General features: G+C 36.4%; 1 protein-coding gene across 2 annotated transcripts in view; it reads left to right on the top strand.

Annotated features, from left to right (window-relative positions):
• The window catches only part of LOC148951877 (uncharacterized), a 64184-nt gene that overhangs the window by 22574 nt on the left and 17382 nt on the right, over positions 1 to 24228 (top strand). Inside the window, exons 6-9 of one of the 2 annotated variants that reach the window (XM_089089376.1) lie at positions 1687 to 1815; positions 10841 to 10989; positions 16469 to 16633; positions 20337 to 20451. In XM_089089376.1, coding sequence (XP_088945502.1) covers positions 1687 to 1815; positions 10841 to 10989; positions 16469 to 16633; positions 20337 to 20451 — 558 coding nt within the window. Of the gene's footprint in view, positions 1 to 1686; positions 1831 to 10840; positions 10990 to 16468; positions 16634 to 20336; positions 20452 to 24228 lie in introns of both variants that reach the window. The other variant, XM_089089375.1, reaches the window with a different exon arrangement.

Below are 24228 nucleotides of genomic sequence, written 5' to 3'. Positions count from 1 at the left end.
TCCAGTTACAGTTTGCACTGATAATCCGATTAGTAACCATTCCGGACTTACTTTCAGATACACTCATCACAAAGCTTTAATAACGCTTGTCCCAGAAACTGGGTCTACAAGCAAAATTGGGAGAAATGCAATATTTCCCTTTATGTTGCCACAGTTGCTTCGGTCCTAAGCTGCATCAAAGTTCGGTTTTATCTACTCTGCTCTGGCCCTTCCAACGTCTCAGCCACTGTTGAGTTCAACACTTATTACCATCAAGTCGTCCATGCTCTGAAAGTTGCCGAATCGAAAGTGGTTCCTATAAGACGAGCCAAAATTGGGACAGAGAAACAAATGTGTTCCGGATACACTGAACTCCAGTCGGTAGAACCACATGCATAAACGTGGCTGAACATTTGGATTACTTGTGGTAGATCGCTACGCGGGAATGTATTCGAGCTGAAACGGAGCACAAAACGCAAATACAAAGCTGAAATGAAGAGGTACCGAATTATCGGGCAACAGTTCGCTGGAAATAAGAAATCGTGACTAAGCCCTAATCCGACCAGACAATCGTCCATATAAAAAAAAGGCATCAAAAATGTGTTTATATGCATTTTTGTTACATTTTTACGAGTCGGACAAAAATTTCGGATAGATATGACCTTGGGTGAGAGTCATAAACATGTAGGACACAATAAAAGAAATTGAACCATTACTGAAAATTACCATCACTATTCAGCAAAATAGTTTAGCAAGTACATAAGGGTGCCACAAACCTCACTATAATAAGGAGTAATGTTTTGTTCTTGGTTTTCGATTTTATAGTAGGCCTATCACGTGTTTCTTTTGTTTCATAGAATATAGTTTCAAAATAAACTAAGTTTTTTGAAGCAACGGCTTTAGAGCCGTATACATTTTCCATGTTTACGCAATATGTTCAATTTAACAACTATTCTAAAGCTAGTGTAAGGGGGAAATAATTCAAAAAATTCTAAGTTTTTTGGATAATATTATTAGGAATTGGGACATGTATGTATATTATATATCTTATTTTCTATTCTGGAAAAATAGAAAAATACTGGCTGAAAAGCGATTTTCTTCCGATTTTAACTTCTCCTTACACTCCTGTGAAAAAGACACAGAGATCTTTCTGTGTCAAGATCTTGCTTTTTTATTCTAGAGGCGCTTCTATTTTTCATAATTAGGCTAATTTTCGAAGGAACAGTTTAAAAAAAAACCAATTTTTTTAATTTTTTTTTTCTATGTCAAAAATCAATAAAATTTGATATAAAGCTTTAAAGGATATTATTCAATCAGTATCAACTCTGGAAACACTAAATATAGTACTGTCGTTAATTTCAAATTAGTCACTTTAGTGGACTGGTACATTCTGTCAAATAATTAGCTGCTGTTTGCCGATTTTTCATCGTTTAATTTAAGATATTAGACTTTTTTTCGGGTGTTCTTCATTTTGTTTCTTTAAATTTAAACCCATTTCTTTGACCAATTTGACTGTCTTTTTTTTTGCTGAAAAGTTAAAAACAGAGTTAACCCTTAACAAATTTCATCTCTTTTAAATTGTCTCTTTTCAGTGGAACCAAAAAGTTTTTTTTTAGTATTTGATATGCTAGGTTATTGTTTTTATTTCACTAGTACAACACACATAATATATACATATATATAAATATATATTTTTTTTTTTTTCAGAGAAAGAAGTTTCTTCTGAAGTTGAACTGATATCAGAGACTCGTTACGAAAGGGAGGGAAGATTACCAACAAATGAAGGAGACGGACCATCCCATGGGCGGACCGACCACGGGGAAAGTTGTCCCCCAGGTAGATATATACCAGGTTTGCTGTTATTAAATCGCCTTTTAAGCCTTTTTGAAAAAGATAGCACTATCTTGTTCGAAAAGTTTAGAGGTAAGGTTGCCGTCCTTGGGATTTATCAATAGTTTTATTAATTAATTATTATCCTTGGTAATTTTTTTCTGGAAGTAATTTTTCGTGATTCCTTGGGAATTTTTTCGGCTACCTTGTCTTATTTTTTTTTTTTAACTTGCAGCCTCTATATGTCGGCAATTCTGAAAAAAGCTTATGCCAACTTTGCGTCTCACTCAGATTATCTGTCTTGGCTTTTTCTCCAATCAGCCATGGCTCGATGGCTAATTGAATTTAATTCAGAATTTCCGTCATGTGTCAACTCAAAAATTTGATCATCCCTTAGTTCTATAACTATCTACCTTAGTTGCCTAAATCAAGTGAATTAAAATCTAGTTACGATCAAGCCGTGGCTAATTGGAGAAAAAGCCAAGACAAATAGTCTGAGTAAGAGGCAAAGCTAGCCTAAGCCGTTTTCAGAATTGTATAAAGATTATGTCATTTCACTTGTTCATAGATAGTCTATCATCCATTCAGAAGGAATAAACATATTATATTTAAAATCACTTCGTAAGGAAAAAATTCAAGACCTCAATTTCAAACCTTTTGTCAAATTAAAAATCATTGCGATTGTTTTGACAAAAAAAAGAAGCGAAATAGGGTCATGAATTAGCTTGTTTGTCATTTTAGAGATTTTGGCTTAGCCAAGCGAGTTTTTTAGGATTTGTACAGGTATGTTCAGGTAATCCCAATCTTACTTTAGGGTTATGTTAGAGATTGCATGAAATCCGAAACTCAAAGCTGACCTGAACTAAAACAAGTCAAATAGAATTAGTCGTCTAATATCTGGCAAGTCGATTACTATGATAGGAGCATTTAGCAATTTTTTATAGTTTTATTTTCTTTTCAGGTCAGGTTAGAATTATAAATCAGTTTTTACTTTGATTTATCTTCTACTATTGCAACTGTTTGTTTCGTTCCGTGCTATTTCTTGTTTTTTACTTTCTAATATACATGAAATTTATTTCGTCGGAGCTTGACAATAAGTTTCTAATTGTAAATAAAAAACATTATAAAAAGTAAAAGTAATAAAATTTCATTTTACATAAAAGTAAAATTAAAGTAAATTAAAAAAATATATAATTGCAGTTGACGCTGGACACCCCAAGTCTCGTACTCAAAATGGACAAAAATAAATATGCTTTAGAAATATTCGCTTGTCAGTCCCGTGTTTCAAGGATTGTCTCTATTGCATAGAGGGGTTCAAGGACCGTTCCTAAGTGAAAACTTTGAAGATATGGAAAGTTATAAATTCAGAATCTGGTGGAAAACTACAGCTCTTTTTGTTGTCAAAATGGGCCTCATTTTAATTAGAGTCAAAAAAATTCTCACAAAAATACAAAGTTGGTACTAGAAAACTTAGTATCCTAAAAGTACAGAATTCGAACTGAATATCCTTCTTCTATTTGGAAGCCAAACATTTTTTTTTTTTTTTTTTTTTTTTTTTAAGAAAAAATCCCTTTAAGAAAGCCAAGCATGGTACTTAGGAAACTGAAGACTGCATTTTGTTTTCTTATCGAGAAAAAAAGCTAAAACTCTTTTTTAAAAATGCCCGTATTCAATTTGTCGAGCCGTGGATAAAGTTCTTTTAGAGAATGCATCGAAATATAAGTAAAAAGATTTGGACTTAATAAAGTCCTACATTTTTTAATAGCGACAATATGGTATTTGTATACTTGCAGTAGGGTAGACTAGGGTATACAGCCATGGGCGCCCATAGACTGAATTTTAGGGGGGGGCTTACCTGGTCTAATTAGCGCTTCTATTTCTGTATAATTGAAATCTCAAGACAAAATATAATGGGCAGCGTGATAGCGCTGCCTAAGTAAAGAGCGATGTGGGCACAATGTATATTTTTTTTTTTAAACCAGGGCACTTCTTATAGAAAGAAATGTCAAATGAACTTCAAAAGAGCTCAAGAAGGGGAGCCACCTCCCCCACCCTCACGTCAATCACTTACCCAAACACATCTAATAAAAATTTTGAGATAGCCATTTTGTTCAGTGTAGTTTTAAGGTCCAGAAATTATGACTTTGAGAATGACACCCTCCCTCCTCCACAACCCTCAGAACAAGGGTTATAAGTTATGCCGTGTGGGGTTATAAGGTTTTTTTTATAGGAAGGGAGCTCATTTGATTGGTAATCAGAAGTACAACTGGCGGTTTTAACTGTCATAAGTTATTGGATGTCATCCAGCCCCCTCGCCATACACCAATCATTTCATCAAACATACTCAATCATAATTTTTGAGATAGCCATTTTGTTCAGTGTAGTCAAAAGGTCCAGAAATTATGTCTTTGAGGATAACTCCCCCCCCCCCTATAGCCCTCAGGTCAATGGTTGTAAGTTACGCCCTGGGGGCATATAAGGTTTTTATAGAAATGGGGGTCGTATAAACTTCACAGAGGGCTCATTGAATTGGTAATTAGAAGTTAAAGTACTCTTCTTAAGAGTTAGAGTGATCAGAAGGCAAATCGCCCCTCCCCTCCCCCCCACACACAAACGTCGTATTTTCCAGAAACGCATCTGATTGATATTTTAAGATGACCATTGGTTGTCATAGAAACCTCCCCCCCCCTAGCCATCATTTCCCCAACCACTTCCAGTCAAAATCTCGAGATACTTATTTTGTTTGACTTAGTTTAAAAGTACAAAAATTATGCCTTTGAGGATGAGAACCCCCTCATGGTCGTCAGGGTAAGGGTTGTAAGGTATGCCCCGAGGGCATTTAAGGTTTTTTTGGAAACGGGGTCGTATATACTTCGGATGGGGCTCATTGGATTGGAAATTGGAAGTTGAAGAGCCATTTTTAAGAGTCAAGTTTATCGGAGGGCAGCTATACCCCTCCCCACGTCATATTTTCCCCCAATGCATCCAATAGAAATTCTAAGATAGCCATTTGTTGAAAATTAGTCCAAAGATCTCACAACAAATCCTTTTGGTCAGACACAATCCCACAAAGCGTGGGGATACGGGTTTTAATTTATTCCCCGGGGGGATAACTGGTTTTTATGGAATGAGTATTCTAAACTTTAGAGAGACTGGGGTAGTTTGACATACATACCTGTAACTCCATTTAAGGATCAAGTATAATGGAACGAACGTAGCCCCTCCCCCTCTCCTTCATATCCTCTTTTCCCCAAACACATTCGATCGAAATTGTGAGACAGCCATTTTGTAGCCAATAGACCAAAGAGAATATAAAAATATATCCAGTAATCAAATATAAAAAATATTTAGGCGGACGTTGAACTAAATCAAAACAAACTATTAACATGTGAACTTACAAAAAGGTGACCAAGCAATATCCCGAGAACAATTTATATTATTAAGTGATATCTTTAAGAGTAAGTCGTGGGGGATTTTGTACTAGCCAGAAAGCACTATTTGTATACTTTTGGTACTGCCACTACAGTTACTGTAACTAATGACGCTTAGAGTATTAAGGTGAAACTTCTAGGAAGCATTTAGGGGGAGTTCCAATTAAATGAAAAACCTGTATACATTCAAGTTTTCAAAAAGGCATATAAGTAATATCATAGGCAGCGTTACTCTATAATAGCTAGAAATATAATTGAAACATTAAAAGAAGCTAATTCGATTCAAAATTAAAAGTTCTGTGTTCTTTCTAAGAGTAAAAAGAGATAGGAGGAAAATCAGGCCGTCTCTCAAGCCGATTAACTTCCCAAAAACATGCATTAAAAATTTTGAGACTACTATTTTGTTTAGCATAGTAGAACGGTCCAGTAACTATGTCTTTAGGAGTATTGGGCATGTCAAACTCCCAAAATTATGCCAAACAATACATTTTTATATAAAAAAAAACGAAAAGATATAAAATATCATTTTGTGCCATGAAAGTGACTTTGTCATTAAAAAACTAATAGAAATCTGTCTAAAAAAAACTTTTCCCACTAAACAAGTTCTTCAAGGAAAAGTAAAGAACTCTATTAAGCCAAAATGGACAGAAATAAAGTCAAATAATCTTCCAAGTGTGAAACTACCACAAATCACTATCAATAAATAAATGAAACTCAAAATGAACAAAAATTACAATAAATAACCAAGTCAAACTCGAAACAAGCAAAAATTAACATTAATAGGGCTGATAACTCCCATGCCTTCTCAAGACCAGAACATAATTTGCACTTTAATGAAAACAAAATATGTTTAAATGTTTTCATTTTTTTTTTTAATTAAATAATTAAAAAACTTTTTTTCCTCACTTTTTCTTAACCCATTTTTTATTTTAAGGAATAAATATCAGTATAGGCAAATTACACTGACAATCCACCGTCATTTTTTTTTTTTTTTTAGTAAAGTCTAAGTTATGTTCTGGTCTTAAGAAGGCATGGGGGTCGTCAGTCCTAGTAATGTTAGTCTTTGCTCGTTTTAAGTTTGACTCGGCAATATATTATAATTTCTATTCGTTTTGAGTTTCATTTAATTGTTGATAGTGATTTGTGGTAGTTTAACACTTGGAAGATTATTTGACTTTATTTCTGCCCATTTTCAGCTTAATAGAGCTCTTTACTTTTCTTTGAAAACGTATTTTGTGTAAAGTTTTTTAAATTAATACAAATATATGACACCGTCATTCAGCCAGGGGGGCAGGTGCCCCCCCCCCCTTATGGGTGCCCATTTATACAGCAGGGTATGGTATACTTGTGCTTGTAGCAAGACCAGACGCTTTCCGTCTGACCTGACATCAGAAATTTAGATCTTATGTGGGAATTTGTTTAACCGAAAGCTACCTAGACTATGGTTTTTGTAATGAATGGTATAAATACCACTCTTTTACTGTCGTTTTATACCCTGATTGATTTATTCCCGAAAATTTTAACTCTACCGCTGGTTTGTATCCATAAGAGGAGTAGATGGCGTTGTCGTACTCTTAATAAATAAAAAGTTTCACATCTTTTAAACTACTTGATGACTAACGCCTTAACCTATTTAAGAATTATGTAAGAGTACATAATCGGTGTTAAAAGTATTGCAGATTTGGCGTTGTCATACTTTCAATAGAAACATTTTGAGTTTAACCTATTTTAGATTCATTGATGATTTAGGCTGTAAATTTAAAAATAGGGTTAAAAACTATATTTAATTGTAAATCCATTGTTAAGTATTTCATCAGCTCAGTTAAAAGGATAAATCTTCAAATGTATATAGCGTTGAAACTATTTTATTGGCGTATACAAAAACACATAATTGGCTGTTAATAACAGAGATGGCATTATCATACTCTCAATAAAAAAAATTGACTTTTACATCTTTTAAAATTTTTGCTGATTCAGGTTGTAAGTCTAAAAAAGAATCTTAAAAGATACTTAATTGCAGATTCGGTGTCAAGTATTTGAATGAATGAATGAATGATTTTTATTAACCATCTTTAACAATACAAAAAAGTAAAAATGGATTAGAGAGAAAATGAAAAGAAAACAACAAAACACATCGAACGAACGAACAACTTAAATTAATACTTCAATAACTAAAAAAAAACAATGGTGAAACTATTTACATAAAAAGACAACCATTACACATTGCTGACTATAGCTTCATACATACTATGGGTTGGGTCTAAAGATTTCAGGAACTTTTTCCTCCTGGTCGCGATCACGACGAAGGGGTCACCGATTCCGTAACGTGCTGAAATCTGGCGGTTTCTTCGACAGGGGGGAAGGCTAAGCAGATATTTTGCAAACTTATAGAACACTGTGCGGATTGTTTTTTTATCATCAAAAGTAAACAAAGACCAGAAAGGTGACAAAGCTAAGATATGAGGGGTGGCAAAGGAGTTGAAGATCCGTGCTAGAATGCGGCGGTTATAGGCGTTTACATGACAAAATCATCCCATACGCTTTTCGGACATTCTGTTTGAGATCATTTATTAGACAGGACTGGGTAGCTTTAAGATTAGACCCAATTGGCAAACCAAGGTAAGTCATTGATGCTGCTGCAGTAACTGTATTAATACCTAGTGCAAATATGACAGGCGCCGACTCTTTCTTACGACAATTAAAGACGACCACCTCGCTTTTGTTGGAGTTGAAATTTAGGCCTATGTTAGCATATACGTTAGACAAAACTCTCAAATTACTCTCTATGCCACTGACGGATCTACTCAGATTTAAAATATCATCGGCAGAATTAACAAGAGACATATCAATTCCACGAAAAACAAAGCACGTTTTCACCGGCTTCTGAGCCTCGATGATACTATTATTTAGGCGATGATGATAAAGCCCCTTGGCGAATGCCTTTCCGTACTGGTATGAGGAAATCGGATACAGTTGGGCTCTGATTTTTTACTACTCTTACTCTAATCTTCAACGTAAAATACATGTTCCTATAAGTAGCAATTATAGATCTGTCAAGACCTCTCTTAAACGCAGAGACAAGCAGTTGTGCATGGATACCCGAATCAAAAGCCCTGCAGATGTCATGGCCTGAAAGTACCACGGTTTCTCCTTGAGCCTCTGCGTCCAGCAAAACATTAGACAATAGGCTTTTCACGTGCTCGCGGCTAATATTTCTCTGGAACTCGAACTACGAATCTGGCGTACTACAAACATACTTTATCTCCTCAATAACTAATAACTCCATCAATTTATAAAAAACGGGAGCAACGGTTATCGGGCTGTAAGAACAACATTCAGACCGGTCTTTACCTTTCTTGATGACAGGGGTGATTACACTGGTACAAAAAATATCTGGCACTAGACCGCAACTAAAAATCATTTGGAACATAAGTGCTAGATGTACTGTTAACAGTTCACTACCGAGAATCAGATGCATACCACAAATATTATCTACTCCTTTAGATTATGTCTTTTTTAGTTTAAGGATAGCCGAACGAACATCCGACACACTCACTACGTGGACAAGGCCCCGTTCCAAAGATTCTAAACAGAGATCAAGATCCCTCTCAAACTTGCACTCCAATTCGGGATCAGGTGAAGCAAACTCGCTGGTGAAATAACTATTCCATTCACTTTCACTAAGGGCGGATATCAGAGAGGTTTGAGTTCATATCTCCGGCAATAATACAGGAAAGTTTTTCCGCCGCGCATAATGTAGCAACAGCGGCTACTTTTCCGCCAGCAATATTAAAATTATTGTCAGATTGGACAGTCCTGTAGTTCGTTGGCATATAGACTGAGAGCACAACAGTATGGTCAATTTTCACTGCAACATAAAAGTCCGCTTCTTTAAACGTCGAGGCACGAAGCGAGGCACGGACAATGGTAGCAACACCACCAGAGGGACGACCTCTTCCCGACCTCTTAGAAGGAATGCCAAACACATTTACGTTTTCGTTTAGTTGTAAGAGCTGGAGTCCCTCAGCAGATAGGAAATGTTCCTGCACGCAAACTATGTCAAATTTGTTAGCAAGGTTTTCTAAAAGTGGTAATTTAGATAGTACTCCGCCATTTATGTTCCGCGTCACTATTTCAGAGTGCTGGAGCTAGTCATCGGCAAATTGACTTTGTTGTCATCGCAGTGTTTCAGTGCTTTTATGATATCGAATATATGGTCTGTAGGTTTGTCACGATCAGTTGGCCTAGTTGACTGGCCTGCCTCAGACTACAGTAATTTCTTTGCATTCCGTATATCATCCAACTCGAAGAACTGCAGCTTTGCTCATTATATCTGCACTCTGATTTTCCGCTTTATACACCCTTACTACGAAATTGAACACGGCATTCCGTATCAGTCTCTCTTTCGCAACTAGTATCATCCGGCGGCATATTTCTTACAGAACGTAATCACGCAGAGTCCAAGATCAGTCCGTAGGCGGAGCCAAAAATGTTAATAGCTGAGCAGGTTTATCCAGAAATACGGGGAAATTCCTGGTTTTACTGATTGCTAGATGCAAATTCACTTACGAGAGAAGTAAGGGAAGCGTTGAAGGCTATCTACCTTGTCCCCGCAGTTTAAGGGGCAAGCCCAGCGGGTACCACAGCTCTTGCAGACAACTCTCTCACCCCTCTTCTGCTTACTTCTCTCCTGTCACCTTTATCGCAGCGTAATTGCCTATTCTGTTCCGGAAACTACTTTTGAATTTGGCTTATTTTCAGTCAGTACAGTAGGTGGCAACACTGCACTGTCAAATTTGGGCGCACTTTCCATAGCGCAACGATCAAGCTCTGGCAACGCTGCTAGATGTAGAATTCCTTTCGGCCATATCGCTGCTGTGCAAAAAGAATACAATCCTCTAAGATAATTAAATATTTCTGTCTGAGTCTCTGTACGTATTAAGTCACTAAATCCCAAGGGAATTTATGTTCAAGCAGCAAAAATGTCAATAGCAAGTAAATAAAATAAGCCGATTATAAATATCTGTAGGGAATCGCACAGGATGAAACCTTACTTTATTAAAAGGTTAATATCCAAAAACAAGGTGTTTACAAAACGAGCTCTCAATCAAGATTTAATCGGTGTATTCAGAAGCCCATATCGGTGTTAGAAAGTACTGCGTATCCGACGTTGACCCACTCTCAATAAAAAAAAATTGAGTTTTACATCTTTTAAACTACCTGATGATTCAGGCCATAAGTTTTCAAGGGTTAATTTAATTGTGTGTTTAAAGGACCTAATTAGCATTAACAAGTATTTAATTCCAGAGTTGGCTTCGTCATACTCTCAATAGAAAATTTTAAGTTTTATTTCTTTCAAACTACTTGATGATTCAGACTGTAAACTTTTAAAATGAGGCTAGAAACGAAATTTAATTGCAGATTCGGCATTTAGTATTTAATCGGTGTATTTAAAAGCACTTAATCAGTGTTGGGAAATATCTAATTACAGATTTGGCCTTGTCATATTCTCCTTAGAAAAATTTTGAGTTTGACCTCTTTGTGACTCAGGCCGTAAATTTAAACAAAAAAAAAGGTGTAAAAAAAGTGTTTAATTGCAGATTTTCAAGACCGTGGAATTGGATACCCCAAATCTCGGACTCGGAGTGACATGAGAACTAGTTATATATACAGTAAACTTGCAGATATCAGATTGACTGACCGCGATCACCTCTCCTCTGTCAATTTTTTCGCAGTTGTTATCGACGGGGTAAGTTGACATGAGTTCTTGTGTTTTAGTGAATTGGCTTGCTGTAGCCCATTCTCAGTAAATTTCTAACGAACAGATATTTCACTAAGTATATCGAGAGCCTTTAATCCTGAATCTGGTCGAATTTATTTTTCAATGTGACTGAAGGTGGTGGCAGTCTTCATCTTATTTTTGAGGAGTTTTGGTCGTCTTATATTTTAAAGTCGCCCTTTGCTCTTATATGAAAAATTGTTTTAAATATTTTTTTTAAGTTTTATCTTTTTTAAATTTTCCTGTTGGAATATAATTTATCCCTCACAGTTTGAGGAGGGAGGGATATTGCCTCCCTCGTGCCATACCTTTGAAAGTGATTTTTTTCTTATTTTTTACTTTTGAAGGTGTTGGTGAATAGTTTTATTAACTTCCAGCTCATTTCAACATAACATATTTTCCACAGCTTCGCACTTAGTAAATTTTTGAAATCTTTATGTTGATGAGACAGTTCGCAGAAAATATTGGCCTGTAAAAACGTTTGTTAAATTCGTTAATAGAAGTTGAATGTTCCTCCAAGTGAGAGTGGCTTCTGTCTCCTCAGCTCTCCACTTTTAACACTGTATTGTTATTTCGCCTTCGGGTTCCACTTTCTGATTTCCATTGATTTCAAGGCGAGAATCACCTTCCCAAAAGGGGTGCTTTTTTGTCTTACTGGATTCATCAACCCGCAAAATTGTCACCATTGGCTCAATCGAATCCACAATTGGTCAGCGGGGTGTCATTGTTTAAAAAAAAAATCTTTGTGCGGTGTGGTTTATGGTAGGGTGACGTCGCATAAATTTTAGTTTTATTTCCTTACTTTGTGGAAGAACCCCTGTTTTAGCACCTTGGGGGTTGAAATGGGTACTTGTAACGCGTTAACGTTAAGATTAAGGCTTCCATTTCGATTTCGCTTTCTATTCCAATTCAACACTTGATTTGATTCAAGTGTTGATTTGATCAGTAATTGATTTTTTTTTTAATTATAATAGCTCGATCTTGATTCAGAGTCTGATACAACTGTCTTTGACTCCACAGCCTTGCATGAAACCATTGAATTTTACAGCCATGTTGTAAGATACAAGTTATATTAATTATCTCAGTGTAACTGCCATGCGCCGAGACCGATTACCTAATACCTAGTGAATCACAGATTTGGCTATTTTCCAAGTAAGGGTTGTTTTGAAGAGTTCACTGTCTTTAATTATTAGGGAGTTGTATTTTCTTTTCCATTAAATTACCCCCCTGGCCAACGGGAAGATGAATACTGACAAATATTTTAAAGCTGTAATGTTTTTGCCATAATTGATTTTTCCAGCAATGATGCGATAGTGATAAAAATAATTCCACACGGATGTGGAAATTAAGAGGCAGTCGGGATATTCTTTAATGTCTCAAAGAAATCTAGAATATAGAACCCATTCCTTGTTCTTTCGTTTTTTCTCTGTGTCGGCTCTGAATTTTGTTCAAAAGTTGATGGAACAACACAAAAAAAAAAATTTTACTCAGTAGGTACACACAGCTGAAATTTTGTGGTGAGTCTTTACCAAACTCACCAGAAGATTTTTCCACGGGAGCAGGGGGGAGGGCATATCCTCTTAAAAGTACTCTTAAGCGCATTATTTTTTTTATGTTGCTTATAGTTTTCAAGGCCAATTTGAAGATATTATGGGTATACCAACTTCAGGGACGTGGGAAGGGCCTTGGCCCCCTCGAAATTGCAAATTTTACTGAATTGCTGGGCATTTTTTATTCAAATAAAATTGGTGCTTTATTATTATCCTCCCCCCCCCCTCCCTGAAAAAGTCTGCGAACATGCCTGGTCTTCTACATCCTACCTGATAACATTTTGCTTTAAACAATACATTTATTAGTTCAAATGTTTTTAAAGGCTAAGGGGAGGTAAAACAGTTGCGATTGTCAACTGGCTATATTTGCTATACTGTAAGATCTGTCAGCGAAACACTAGTGAAACATTAGTGGGAAGAGCGGTAGTTGAGCGGTTGGTAACCTCCCTCATATACAAATTAGTTTTTCCATTTCAAGTCTTAATGTTGGTCTTTACAAGTTGTTAAATAAAAACAAACAAGTTTTTTCAACTGAAAGTAAGAAGCAACGTTAAAACTTTAAACGAACAAAAATTATGTTGTAGATGAGGGGGGCTGCCCCACTCTCAACCCCTCGCTCTTTATGCTAAAATCGTTAAGTGCTTTAAAAAAGCAGTTATTCCAATGCAATACAATGCAGTGTGTTTCAGCAGTCGTTCTTAAAAAATGGGGACAAAAAGTAAAAATTTTGTGCGAAGAGCCAGGAATTGAGGAGGGGACAGCCTCTTCATATACGGAATAATTTATGTTCGTTTCAGCTTTTATTGTTGCTCCTTACTTACAGTTGAGAAAAAACTTGTTTTCTAGAATTTAATTTCTTATCGTTTTTCCGATCATGCCCAGGCCTAACCAAGATTTGATGTTAGCCACCGGCCCCATTAGCCTCTAATTTATTCCTGTTAGAATTATATTTCAATAATTTATATTTCAATAATTGTAAATCGATTGGTAGAGTTCAGCTTTTCTGCTTAAGAATTAAAATGTCGGATTGCATTAAAATTCTGGACAAAATTTGAATATTTGTTTGGAAACGTGTACGCCCTTTTTCCCGGTGATATTGAATCGGAATGGGTGGAAATTACATGTGGTGCCCCTAAAGGTACCAAATTAGCAGCTCTTCTTTTTGTGGCTGTTATCAACTACGTCCTTTCTGGCTTCGACGATCGCTTTAAATTCGTCGATGATTTGTCTGCGCTTCTTAAGTACCACGTAAAGGATTCGCAAGCTGTAGCTCAGTTTGACCCAATTTTTTTCGATCAGTTTAAATCACAGTGTACTGCTAATAGAGTTCAAATTAATGAGACTAAATCAAAGGTTTTGAGGTTTAACCCACTTAAACACGATTTTATCTACCCTGTGACTTTATTCCCTTCTGCTTCGTGTACGACTATCTTGGGCGTCACCTTTAGTGTGGATTGTTAGTTCTCTATTGACGTACAAGAGCTGGTAAAGAAAGGGGATTATGCTTTACGGACACTAGTGGCGATGCTCCGCCTAGGGTTTCCAATATATCAACTGAAAACGGCGTACCTCACTTTTATTCGACTCACTTATTCTGGGGCCCACAAGTTCATCACATAGATTATTTAAGTGATGATTTGGAGGGGATCCAGAAACGAGCCGTAAAGGTCATTCTTTGTGACAAATATGTAGATTACAGCTCTCCTCTGAAGTCACTTAAAATACCAAGCCTTCGTGATCGCCGTTTTCAGCTGTTGATTCGTTTTGGCCATTTTTTATTGTCTAGTCCTGTACATCGGACAATATTGCCACCTGAAACGCCTGTCCGCGCAAATATCAGAAGCAAGAGCAAGCTTATGCCCGTCTCATGTTTCACAAATAGACTCAGTAACTCCTTTGTTCCTTTCTTTACAAGGGCTTTTAATAAAATGTAGTGAATTGTTTTTCATGTAAAAAATAGCGCTTTTTAGTGCATTTTTTTAATGTGTATGTCAGCTGTTTTCATTAAACTGATTCTGATTCTGAAATTTTCGATGAACAGCAATATTGTTTTTTATTGAATAAGGTTTGCTTATATTTTTGCTACAGAATTTCGGGTGGGCGGAGAGGGGTATTATTGTCCAAATATATAGATATCCTCCGTGACTTTTGCACTACTACCACCCTCCCCAGCACCAGTAATATAGGCTCGGACCAAAATGTTTCCGGGAATCGAGGTGTTAGGTATAAAATTTTATAAATGTTAGAAACTTTTGTCTGCAATAAGAAGAGATATGTGACCCCGCAACACCCTTATTCAGGCTTGGTCGAAATGAAGGGAGATGTTAATCCCCCCTATGTCCCTTCCGAAAGGCTCTTGGAGTGTTAGACGATTTGGGCATTGAAATGCACTCTTTTGCGCGTCGCATCCTCCACTACATGTACAATAACCCACATTTCCTCCTTCATAATAATTTATGCGCAATTATACATCCCTAAACATAATTTCATCTACAATCAAGTCAACAAACTTAGTTAAATAAAGCAATAAAATACATGTCCATATTAACCATTCTTTTGTATAGACTAGGTGTTTTTTCAGGAACGAATACACCACCTTGCGGCACGATTTCCTCTGGAACTGGGAAGTTCGATATATAGTCTTTGATGCTTTTCAAATTGATTGGCTATCTCAGAACTTTCAATGGATTTCAACTTGGTCCCCATGGGGCAAAATCGTAGTTTGGTGCCACAAAATGGTAGAAAACACCACTTTCCCATGCTTCTTTCTTTTTGGTCACTAAAAAGGAAACTCTCCTGATATTTTAGGACTATGGCTACGATACAATCAAACTGGGAAAAAATAAAACAACTAAACACGTATTCGTGATATTTTTTTGGAAAATATGCAAAATTCTACATATTTGTAGATAGCTTGAAACCATGTAAACCATGAAAATTTGTAGGAGCTTGAAACCTACTCAACAGGGTTTTCTAACACGCTGAATCTGAAGGTGTATTTTTCATTAACATCACTTGTCTTTTTCGAGGTGCTTCTCCCCTTTTTTGAAAATCAGGCAAATTTTCTAAGGCTTGTAGTTTTAAACTAATGAATTTTATGTGTTTGGAATCAGCAGAAAAAGTTGATTCTTTTGATGCATTAATTGTTATCAAAACTCACTTTTTTAGATTTTTGGTTACTATTAGCCCGAGTTCCTCCTCATTTGCAGTTCGTTTTCACAAATTGTTTTTTTAGAGAACGAATAAATGTTGTTTCTAACAGACAATCTTGGTTCTGTAAATATATGTAGAGTAGGTGTGAAGATTTGTTCATTTCTTCCTTGGAGATTTTTTCTCCAAGGAAGAACAAGCTTGCAATAATTATAAAGGTGGTAGAGACATAATAATAATAATAAAAAAAATCCAGAAAAAGTTCTAATAAAAACAAACCACAAAATCGAAAGGGAGTAGCACAAAATATTTGTTAATTAAAATCAAGGAAAAAAACTATGAGTTACAAAAACAAAATAATAAAGCTCAGTCGAATATATGTCAAAGTTAAAATGTTAAAGATAAAAAAAATAAGGAAAGATAATATGTTAAAGATAAAATTCAACAAAAAAGAAAGCATATAGAGTTGAAAGCCATTTTAATTTATGTTAAGCATTAAAATAAAAAAGAAAGAATGTTATGTCACTCTTTTTATGCCTTTACGTTTAGATGTAAATTAAATAGATTTGAGGGAACTTTTGGTCTTTTCCCTTGAAAATTGACTCCTGATTGGCTGTGGAAATTGCCTGTGAGGGGAAGGGAATAGTTCCTGGGTCGAAAATTTCAAAATCCGATGGATTTCTAAGTTTTTAAATTACAATTTCTACTGTATTTCTAAGACATATGAACCCATGATTATATTTTCCAAGGAGGTCTCAAACAGTGATGTGGATGAATGCCAATCAATTCTTAAAATTGGAGATGATTCTGACTATGACCAATTGCTTCCGTTTTTTCTCGACTACAAGTCTGGACATTTTGCTGAAATGGTCCGCATCACAAAAGGTGATGTGATTCGCGTGCATAGAGCTGCAGTAAGTATTTAACTATATTGTATTTACGACTCTGTAGTTACCCCAATTAAAGCTTCTTATCAAAAAGTTTGTCAACTCTTTTTTCAAAAATGGGCTAAAATATTAGAAAATGTTCTTTCTTTTTTTTTTCTTTTATCCTGTGGTATTGGGTCCATATTGAGTCCATATTGAGTCCATATTGGGTCCATATTGGGTCCATATTGAAGTAACTCCTTTCCTCTTCTTTTTCATTTTCTAGGAAATAAATTTATTACTTTCGTATATTTCTCAGATAGTCTTTCGGTACTTGTATGATAAAAGTCCTACCGCTCAACTTGTTCATCCATTGACGCATTATAGAATCGTTTTTTTCTTTAGTTTCTTTTATCTTAGCGTGAGACAAGACAAATAGAAGTGACAGAATAGATGGAAAATATGTAATTTGGGCCATATATTTGCTCATTGGGGGGGGGGGGGGTAAAGTGTGAAGTTAGAAAACAATTCTTACTACATAATATGCAGAATAATTATACCTAAATTAATAGGTATGCAGACCCGCTGTACTTTACCCCCTCCCCTAACAGGCAAATATATAGCCCAAATTTGTTTCTAAAGTTTTATGTTTTGATCTTACTTAGGTATATTTCATTATGATTGAGCGTCAGAGAAAGATATTAGTTAAGAAAATCTCAGAAAGGCGTCTATCTTACAAGTACCAGTTTTCTAACATTTCCTTTCAGTTCTCTATCTTTTCTAACATTAAACTATTCATATAAAATCTCAGTTAAGAAAAGAAAAAAACCCTCCTACCGGTACCAACTACATTACCTCTGCGTTCCATTGCCGTCATACTCTACTATTTTCTTTCTTTCTCTACCCATTTACCCTATAGCTTCTATTTAACATTTTCCTATAACCCAAAAAAATCCCCCCCCCTACTTTTAATATATTATGGTAAGTAATCTCTTTACAGACAGATTATCTTTAGTATTTTAAGGGTAAATGGTTGAGCTATGTTAGTGAGACTTTCGTTTTTTGCTTTTCTTTATCACTTTAAGTTTTTTCCGTTTTCGCTTTGTTTTTTGTTGACTACAGATACGGAAATTGGCTGAAATGGTGTGCGTCACAAAAGACGATGTGGATCCTATTTATAGAGCTCAATAAGAATTCAACTTTAATTTGCATTTATGACTCTGTAATTACCCCAGTTAGAAGCCTTTTATCAAAAAGTCTCCCCCCCCCCTTTTTTTCAATAGATTAGGGTAAGTGATCACTTTATAGACAAATCGTCCTCAGTATTTTAAGGGTAAGTATTTGAGCTATGCTATTGAGACTTTTACTTTTTACTTTACTTTATCGCTTTGACTTTTTTCCGTTTTTGCTTTATTTTAACTGACTTCGGGTACAGAAATTCGCTGAAGTGGTTTGCGTCACAAAAGATGATTTGGTTCGAGCGCATGGAGCTCAGGAAATATTCAGCTTTATTCCGAATCTACAATCGTACCAATTAAAGATATCTTATCAGAACATTTCTCCGCTCTTTCAGTAGATCAGCATAAAAAAATCACTTTCTGGAAAACTTTCTTTAGTATTTAACACTGTAGACTGTATTTGACAAGTATTTGAGCTATGCTATTGAGACTTTTACTTTTTACTTTACTTTATCGCTTTGACTTTTTTCCGTTTTTGCTTTATTTTAACTGACTTCGGGTACAGAAATTCGCTGAAGTGGTTTGCGTCACAAAAGATGATTTGGTTCGAGCGCATGGAGCTCAGGAAATATTCAGCTTTATTCCGAATCTACAATCGTACCAATTAAAGATATCTTATCAGAACATTTCTCCGCTCTTTCAGTAGATCAGCATAAAAAAATCACTTTCTGGAAAACTTTCTTTAGTATTTAACACTGTAGACTGTAGCGTCTTCTTTTTCTAAACATGACACACATTTGATACCGCGCGTATCGTCTCTGGCAATATACGTCATAACCTTAGTTCAGTTTCCATAAGCTCATCGATATGTGTAGATCAGAAACAATTGTCATTGCGCGTGCGTGAAGGCAGAGTATGAATCTTGTGTGGTTTTAAATCTTTGTCACATATTTTTAATGGAGAGTATAGCCTTTGTCGATACTGTATATTCTGTCTAACGATGTATTTAAAGATAAGTAATTGAGCTGTGTTATCAGAACTTCGGTTTTTTGCTTTCACTTTTCAGTTCGCTTTCGTTTTTCCTCGACTTCTCGTTTGTGAATTTGGGGAGATGGTTTGTATCAAAAAAGGTGAAGTAGTTTGTGTGCATAGAGCTGCAGTAAGTATCCAACTTTAATTTGTATTCATGGCTCTTTAAGTGTCCCAAATTAAAGATTCTTATCAAAAAGTTTGCCAACCCTATTAGTAGATTAGGGTAAACAATTGCTCTTCTGACAAACTGGAATTCAGTATTTGAATTACTAGCAGCTGAGCTACAGCACTGGGACTTTCAGAGATTTTAAGTTGATTTCAGAAATGTTCATTAACCTGGCTGTGCTACCTTTTTTTGAAACATCAAAAATAGGTCGTCTCGAATAGTTTGTTTAATTATCCTTCTGTAAATCCAAATCTGGACTCGAAATATCATATCTTCATTTTCAAATAACAGGCGAAATTAGATTGGTAAAATTTAAGCCATTCAGGTCATTTTGGGAAGCGTTGGAAGTGTTTTCCCGTGGGCTTGTTTCTTTTGGCAAAGCGTGTTTTATGGCTTTGTTTGCATGGTGTTTTTTATTGGCTTAAAATGTTGATGCACAAAAATACTTGTTTTTTGGACATGCTGCAAACCCTTCCGACGTGTGACACGTTTTTCCGTGTTGTTGTCGCATGTCGGATGCATTGGAATAATCTTATGCAACCAATAGAGTATGAAAAAGGACTTAAGCGAGAAATTAATTCTGAATAATCAATTTGTTTATGCGAAAAATCATCTTTAAAAAGTATTGGATCTTCTATTCAGTCTCCTATCTCAGTTGAATTCTCCTACTTGGCGAATAACCAACTTAAGCAAAAAAAAAAATATCATTTCTATTGAGTCTCCTATTTCAATGCAGTTTTCTTGTAATACGACCAGAGCCATTCAAAGGGAGGGGGAGCAATCGGGGCAGCTATCCCGGGCACCATGGCTGAGGGGATGTCGCGGCTGGGGGGTTGCCCGCTTCGATCAAATTTGTCACTTTGTTTTGACTTTTTTTGCTTATATTTGAGTCTGGAGGTGGGCTTTGTAATTAATTTTTCCCCGGGCACAACCAACTCTAGGAACAATAGAAACTCTAGAAACAGCTCTGAGATACGAGAAACCAATAAATTTTATATGTAGCTTATCGGCTGATGTGAAGATTTAGTTGTTTTTGACGTGCCGGACTTGCAGTAGTTACGTATGATGTAAAATCGTTGAGGTACTGTTGGGGTTGTAGCACTAGCCACTTGGTTTAAATGATTGAAACAAAATTGAGGATGCAATTCAAGTTTGTTATGTCAGCGTCGCTCTGTTGACGCCAGTGAAAATCGCTGGAAATGTTTTTGGCTTTAAAAGGTCATTGAAGAGCTCAAGTCCAAGAAAATGGTTTTCTAAGGATTTTTATTGATGTTAATGTGATTGCATATGGCTGTTTATCGGAATTGTCGATTATCTTTTTGGTTTTGTTTTGTTTATTTTAATATCTATATCTTTTAGTTGTTATGTCTTTTAGGTAAATTTTGCTCCATCTGGGACTTACTTAAAATGCTGGAGTGGCCGATCTCTGATGCGTCTTTACCCCAATCAGAAGTTTGAAAGCACTGCCAAAAATCCAACTTTGCCAACATGTGAGTTTCTTCCTTCTTTTCCTTTTTAACTCCATTCTCGTCTAATTATCTTGTCAGTTGGATGCAGTACAGAGTTTAAGTCAGGTTCACACAAAGAAAGGGAATAGAGTAAGACACTTGGTCAATTTTAAGTCACTTTTGCACAAAGACAGGATTTTAGGGTTAATTACATGACGTTTAATAAAAGCCCTTTGACTAGCTTATCTTGCCTTTCTCCTTAAATGAATTCCTATGTATGTATTTCTGACAAATTTTTTTAAAGATATGATTGAGAAAGTTACTTTCATCAATTACCTTTTAGGCCACATTTAGCTTTGAATAAATCAGGCAATATTGATATTCAAGCAAGAAATAAGAACTCTGGAGAAGGCCCCGCCCACAGACAAGGGGTATATAATACAGATGTCTAACTGACCTAAGTTGCAATGTTAAAAAAAGGGTCTGACAGATTGTCGTTCCTTGAAGCTATTTGTGGTGAAGGTGGCGTATGTTGGAAGATAGTTTTGCCATTTTTATTAAACAACCGAGACAAAAGGTATATAAAACAGATTTTGTTTCTGTGGCCTCGGCTAGCGTTGACACCTAGTCGGAAAAGTTTTGTGGGAGCTGAAAGAGATCTATGTTTAATTGGCGACTTTTATTTTGGGACGGCATAATTTGTAGTGCCCATGGGGAGCAGAGTTCTGTTGTTAAATTTTAATGAAATGCAAAGTCAATTGCTTAATTTTCTGTGAATATTATGATGTGTTTTAAATAATCATTGAACCCAAAGATGATTTTGGTTGGATGTGTTTGGGGAAAAGGTAGGCGTGAGAGGGGGGTTATTTGCCCTCAAATCACTTTCGAGACTATTAAAAGGGGCCTAGTCCTTTGAATTTCCAATTGAATGAGCCCTTTTTCAAGTTTCTACGACAAAGATTTCAATGAAAACTTTTATACCCCCAGGGAATAACTTATAACCCTTGCCCTGAAGACTGTGAGGGGATTGTTCTAATCAAAGGTATAATTTCCTGAACTTTAAATGGCGGGGAACAAAATTGCTATCTCAATATATTTATTGCTTGTGTTTGAGGGATAGGCGGGAATGAGAGGGGTGTTAATTGTCCCTAAATTACTTTTGACTACGGAGAAGAACAGAAGCTATTTCAATGTCTGTTCAAGTGAGCCCTTTTTGAAATTTTAACTACAACTTGTTCTATAAAAACTTTGCGTCCCCCAAGGGCACAACTTACAATCCTTGCCCTGAGGACTGTGGGGGGGTTGTTATCGTCAAAAAACTAATTTACTGAATTTTCGGCAATGTTGAAGAAATTGGATGTCACTAAACTTTGATTGGATATATTTGGGGAAAAGGTGGGCGTGAGAGGGGGGTTAGTTGCCCTCCAATCATCTTCGACTATTAAAAAGGTCACTAGCCCTTGCCCTGAGGGCTAAGGGGGGTGTCCCCCTCAAAAACATAATTTCTATCTGGAAATCAACTACGCTGAACAAAATTGCTATTTAAAAATTTTGATTGGATATGTTTGGGTGAAAGGATGACGAGAGAGGTAGGCCAGTGACCTTCAATTCGCTTTCGAGTGTTAAAACGGGCTTTAGCCCTTTGAATTTTCAATCAAATGAACCCTTTTTCAAGTTTCTACGACAAAGATTTCAATAAAAATTTATATGCCTCCAGGGCATAACTTACAACCCTTGGCCTGAAGAATGTGGGGAGAGTGTCCTGATCAAAGGTATAATTTCCTGAAATTTAAACTGCGCGGAACAAAAAGGCTATCTCAAAATTTTGATGGATGAGTTTGGGGAAATGGTGGGCGTGGAAGGAGTGTTAGTTGCCTTCCAGTCACTTTTGACTATTAAAAATTGTACTAGCCATTTCAATTTTCAATCGAATGAGCCCTTTTTGAAGTTTCTACGACGCGTTCTATAAAAAACCTTATATGCCCCCAAGGCATAATTTACAACCCTTGCCCTGAGGGCTGTGGGGAGTTGTCATCCTCAAAGACCTAATTTCCAGATTTTTCAACTCCGTTGAACAAAATGAATATCTTAAAATTTTGATTGGATGTGTTTGGGGAAAAGGTTGGCGTGAGAGGTAGGTTAGTTGCCCTTCAATCACTTTCAACTATTAAAAATTTGCACCACCCATTTCAGTTGCCAATCGATTGAGTCTATTTTGAAATTTCAGCGACAACGCTTTCTATGAAGACCTTATATGCCCCCAGGGCAAAACTTATACCCCTCACCCTGAGGGCTGTGGGGGTTGCCCTCCTCAAAAACATAATTTCTATCAGGAAATCAACTACGCTGAACAAAATGGCTATCTAAAAATTTTGATTGGCTGTGTTTCGGGAAATGGTGGGCGTGGAAGGGTTGTTAGTTGCCTTCCTATTACTTTCGACTATTAAAAAGGGAACTAGCCATTTCAGTTTCTAATCGAATGAGTCCTTTTTGAAGTTTCTACGACACCGCGTTCTAGGAAAACATTATATGACCCCCAAGGCATAATTTGCAACCCTTGCCCTGAGGGCTGTGAGGGGGTTGTCATCCTCAAAGACCTAATTTACAGAACTTAAAACTACGTTGAATAAAACGGCTATCTCAAAATTTTGATTGGATATGTTTGGGGAAAAGATGGGCGTGAGAGGGGGGTTAGTTGCCCTATCACTTTCGACTTTTAAAAAGGGCACTAGCCCTTTGAATTTCCAATCGAATGATCCTTTTTTGAAGTTTCTACGACAACGCGTTCTATAAAAATCTTATATGCCCTAAGGGCATAACTTACAACCCTTGCCCTGAGGGCTGTGGTGGAGTGTCCTCCTCAAAAACACAATTTTTATCTGGAAATCAACTACGCTGAACAAAATGGCTGAACAAAATCGAGAAATGGTGGGCGTGGAAGGGGTGTTAGTTGCCTTCCAGTCACTTTTGACCATTAAAAAGGGCACAAGCCACTCCAATTTCCAATTAAATGAGCGATTTTCGAAGTTTCTACGACAACTTCCTCGATACGAAGTGCCCTGCTCTAAAGGAAAAAAATAATAAATAATACATTGCGCCAACATCGTTCCTATATGCCCTCAGGCCATAACTTGAAACCCTTGCCCTGGGGGTTGTGGGGGAGTGTCCTCTTCAAAAACATATTTTCTAACGAGAAATCAACTATTCTGAACAAAATAGATGTCTCAAAATTTTGATTGGATGTGTTTGGGGGAATGATGGGCGTGGGGGGGGGGCTAATTGCCCTCCAATCACTTTGGACTATTAAAGAGGGCACTGACTCTTTCAATATCCAATCGAATGAGCCTTTTTGAAGTTTTTATGACAAATTTTTCACTAATAACTTGATGTGCCCCCAGAGCATAATTTACATTCCTTGCACTGAAGGCTGTGGAGGACTGTCTTCCTCAGAAACATAATTAGTATTTGGAAATCAATGACGTTGAAAAAAATGGCTATCTAAAAATTTTGATAGGATATTTTTCTGGAAATGGTGGGTGTATAAGGGGAGTTAGTTAACTTCCAATCCCTTTCGACTATTAAAATGGACATCATCAATTCTAATTTTCCCTTGAATAAGCCCTTTCCGAAGATTCTACTACAACTTCTTCGATACGAAAAACCCTTGTCTAAAGGAAAAAAAAATAATAAATAACACATTGTGCCAACATCGTTCTTATATGCCCTCAGGGCATAACTTAAAACCCTTGCGGTTGTGGGGGAGTGTCCTCCTCAAAAACATATTTTCTATCTGGAAATCAACTACGCTGAACAAAATGG

The sequence above is a fragment of the Artemia sp. Qi Xiang Cuo genome, chromosome 5 (genome assembly GCF_049724085.1).
Source record: "Artemia sp. Qi Xiang Cuo chromosome 5, ASM4972408v1, whole genome shotgun sequence".
NCBI classification, from domain to species: Eukaryota; Metazoa; Arthropoda; class Branchiopoda; order Anostraca; family Artemiidae; genus Artemia; species Artemia sp. Qi Xiang Cuo.
This window is presented reverse-complemented; position numbering and strand designations above follow the sequence as displayed.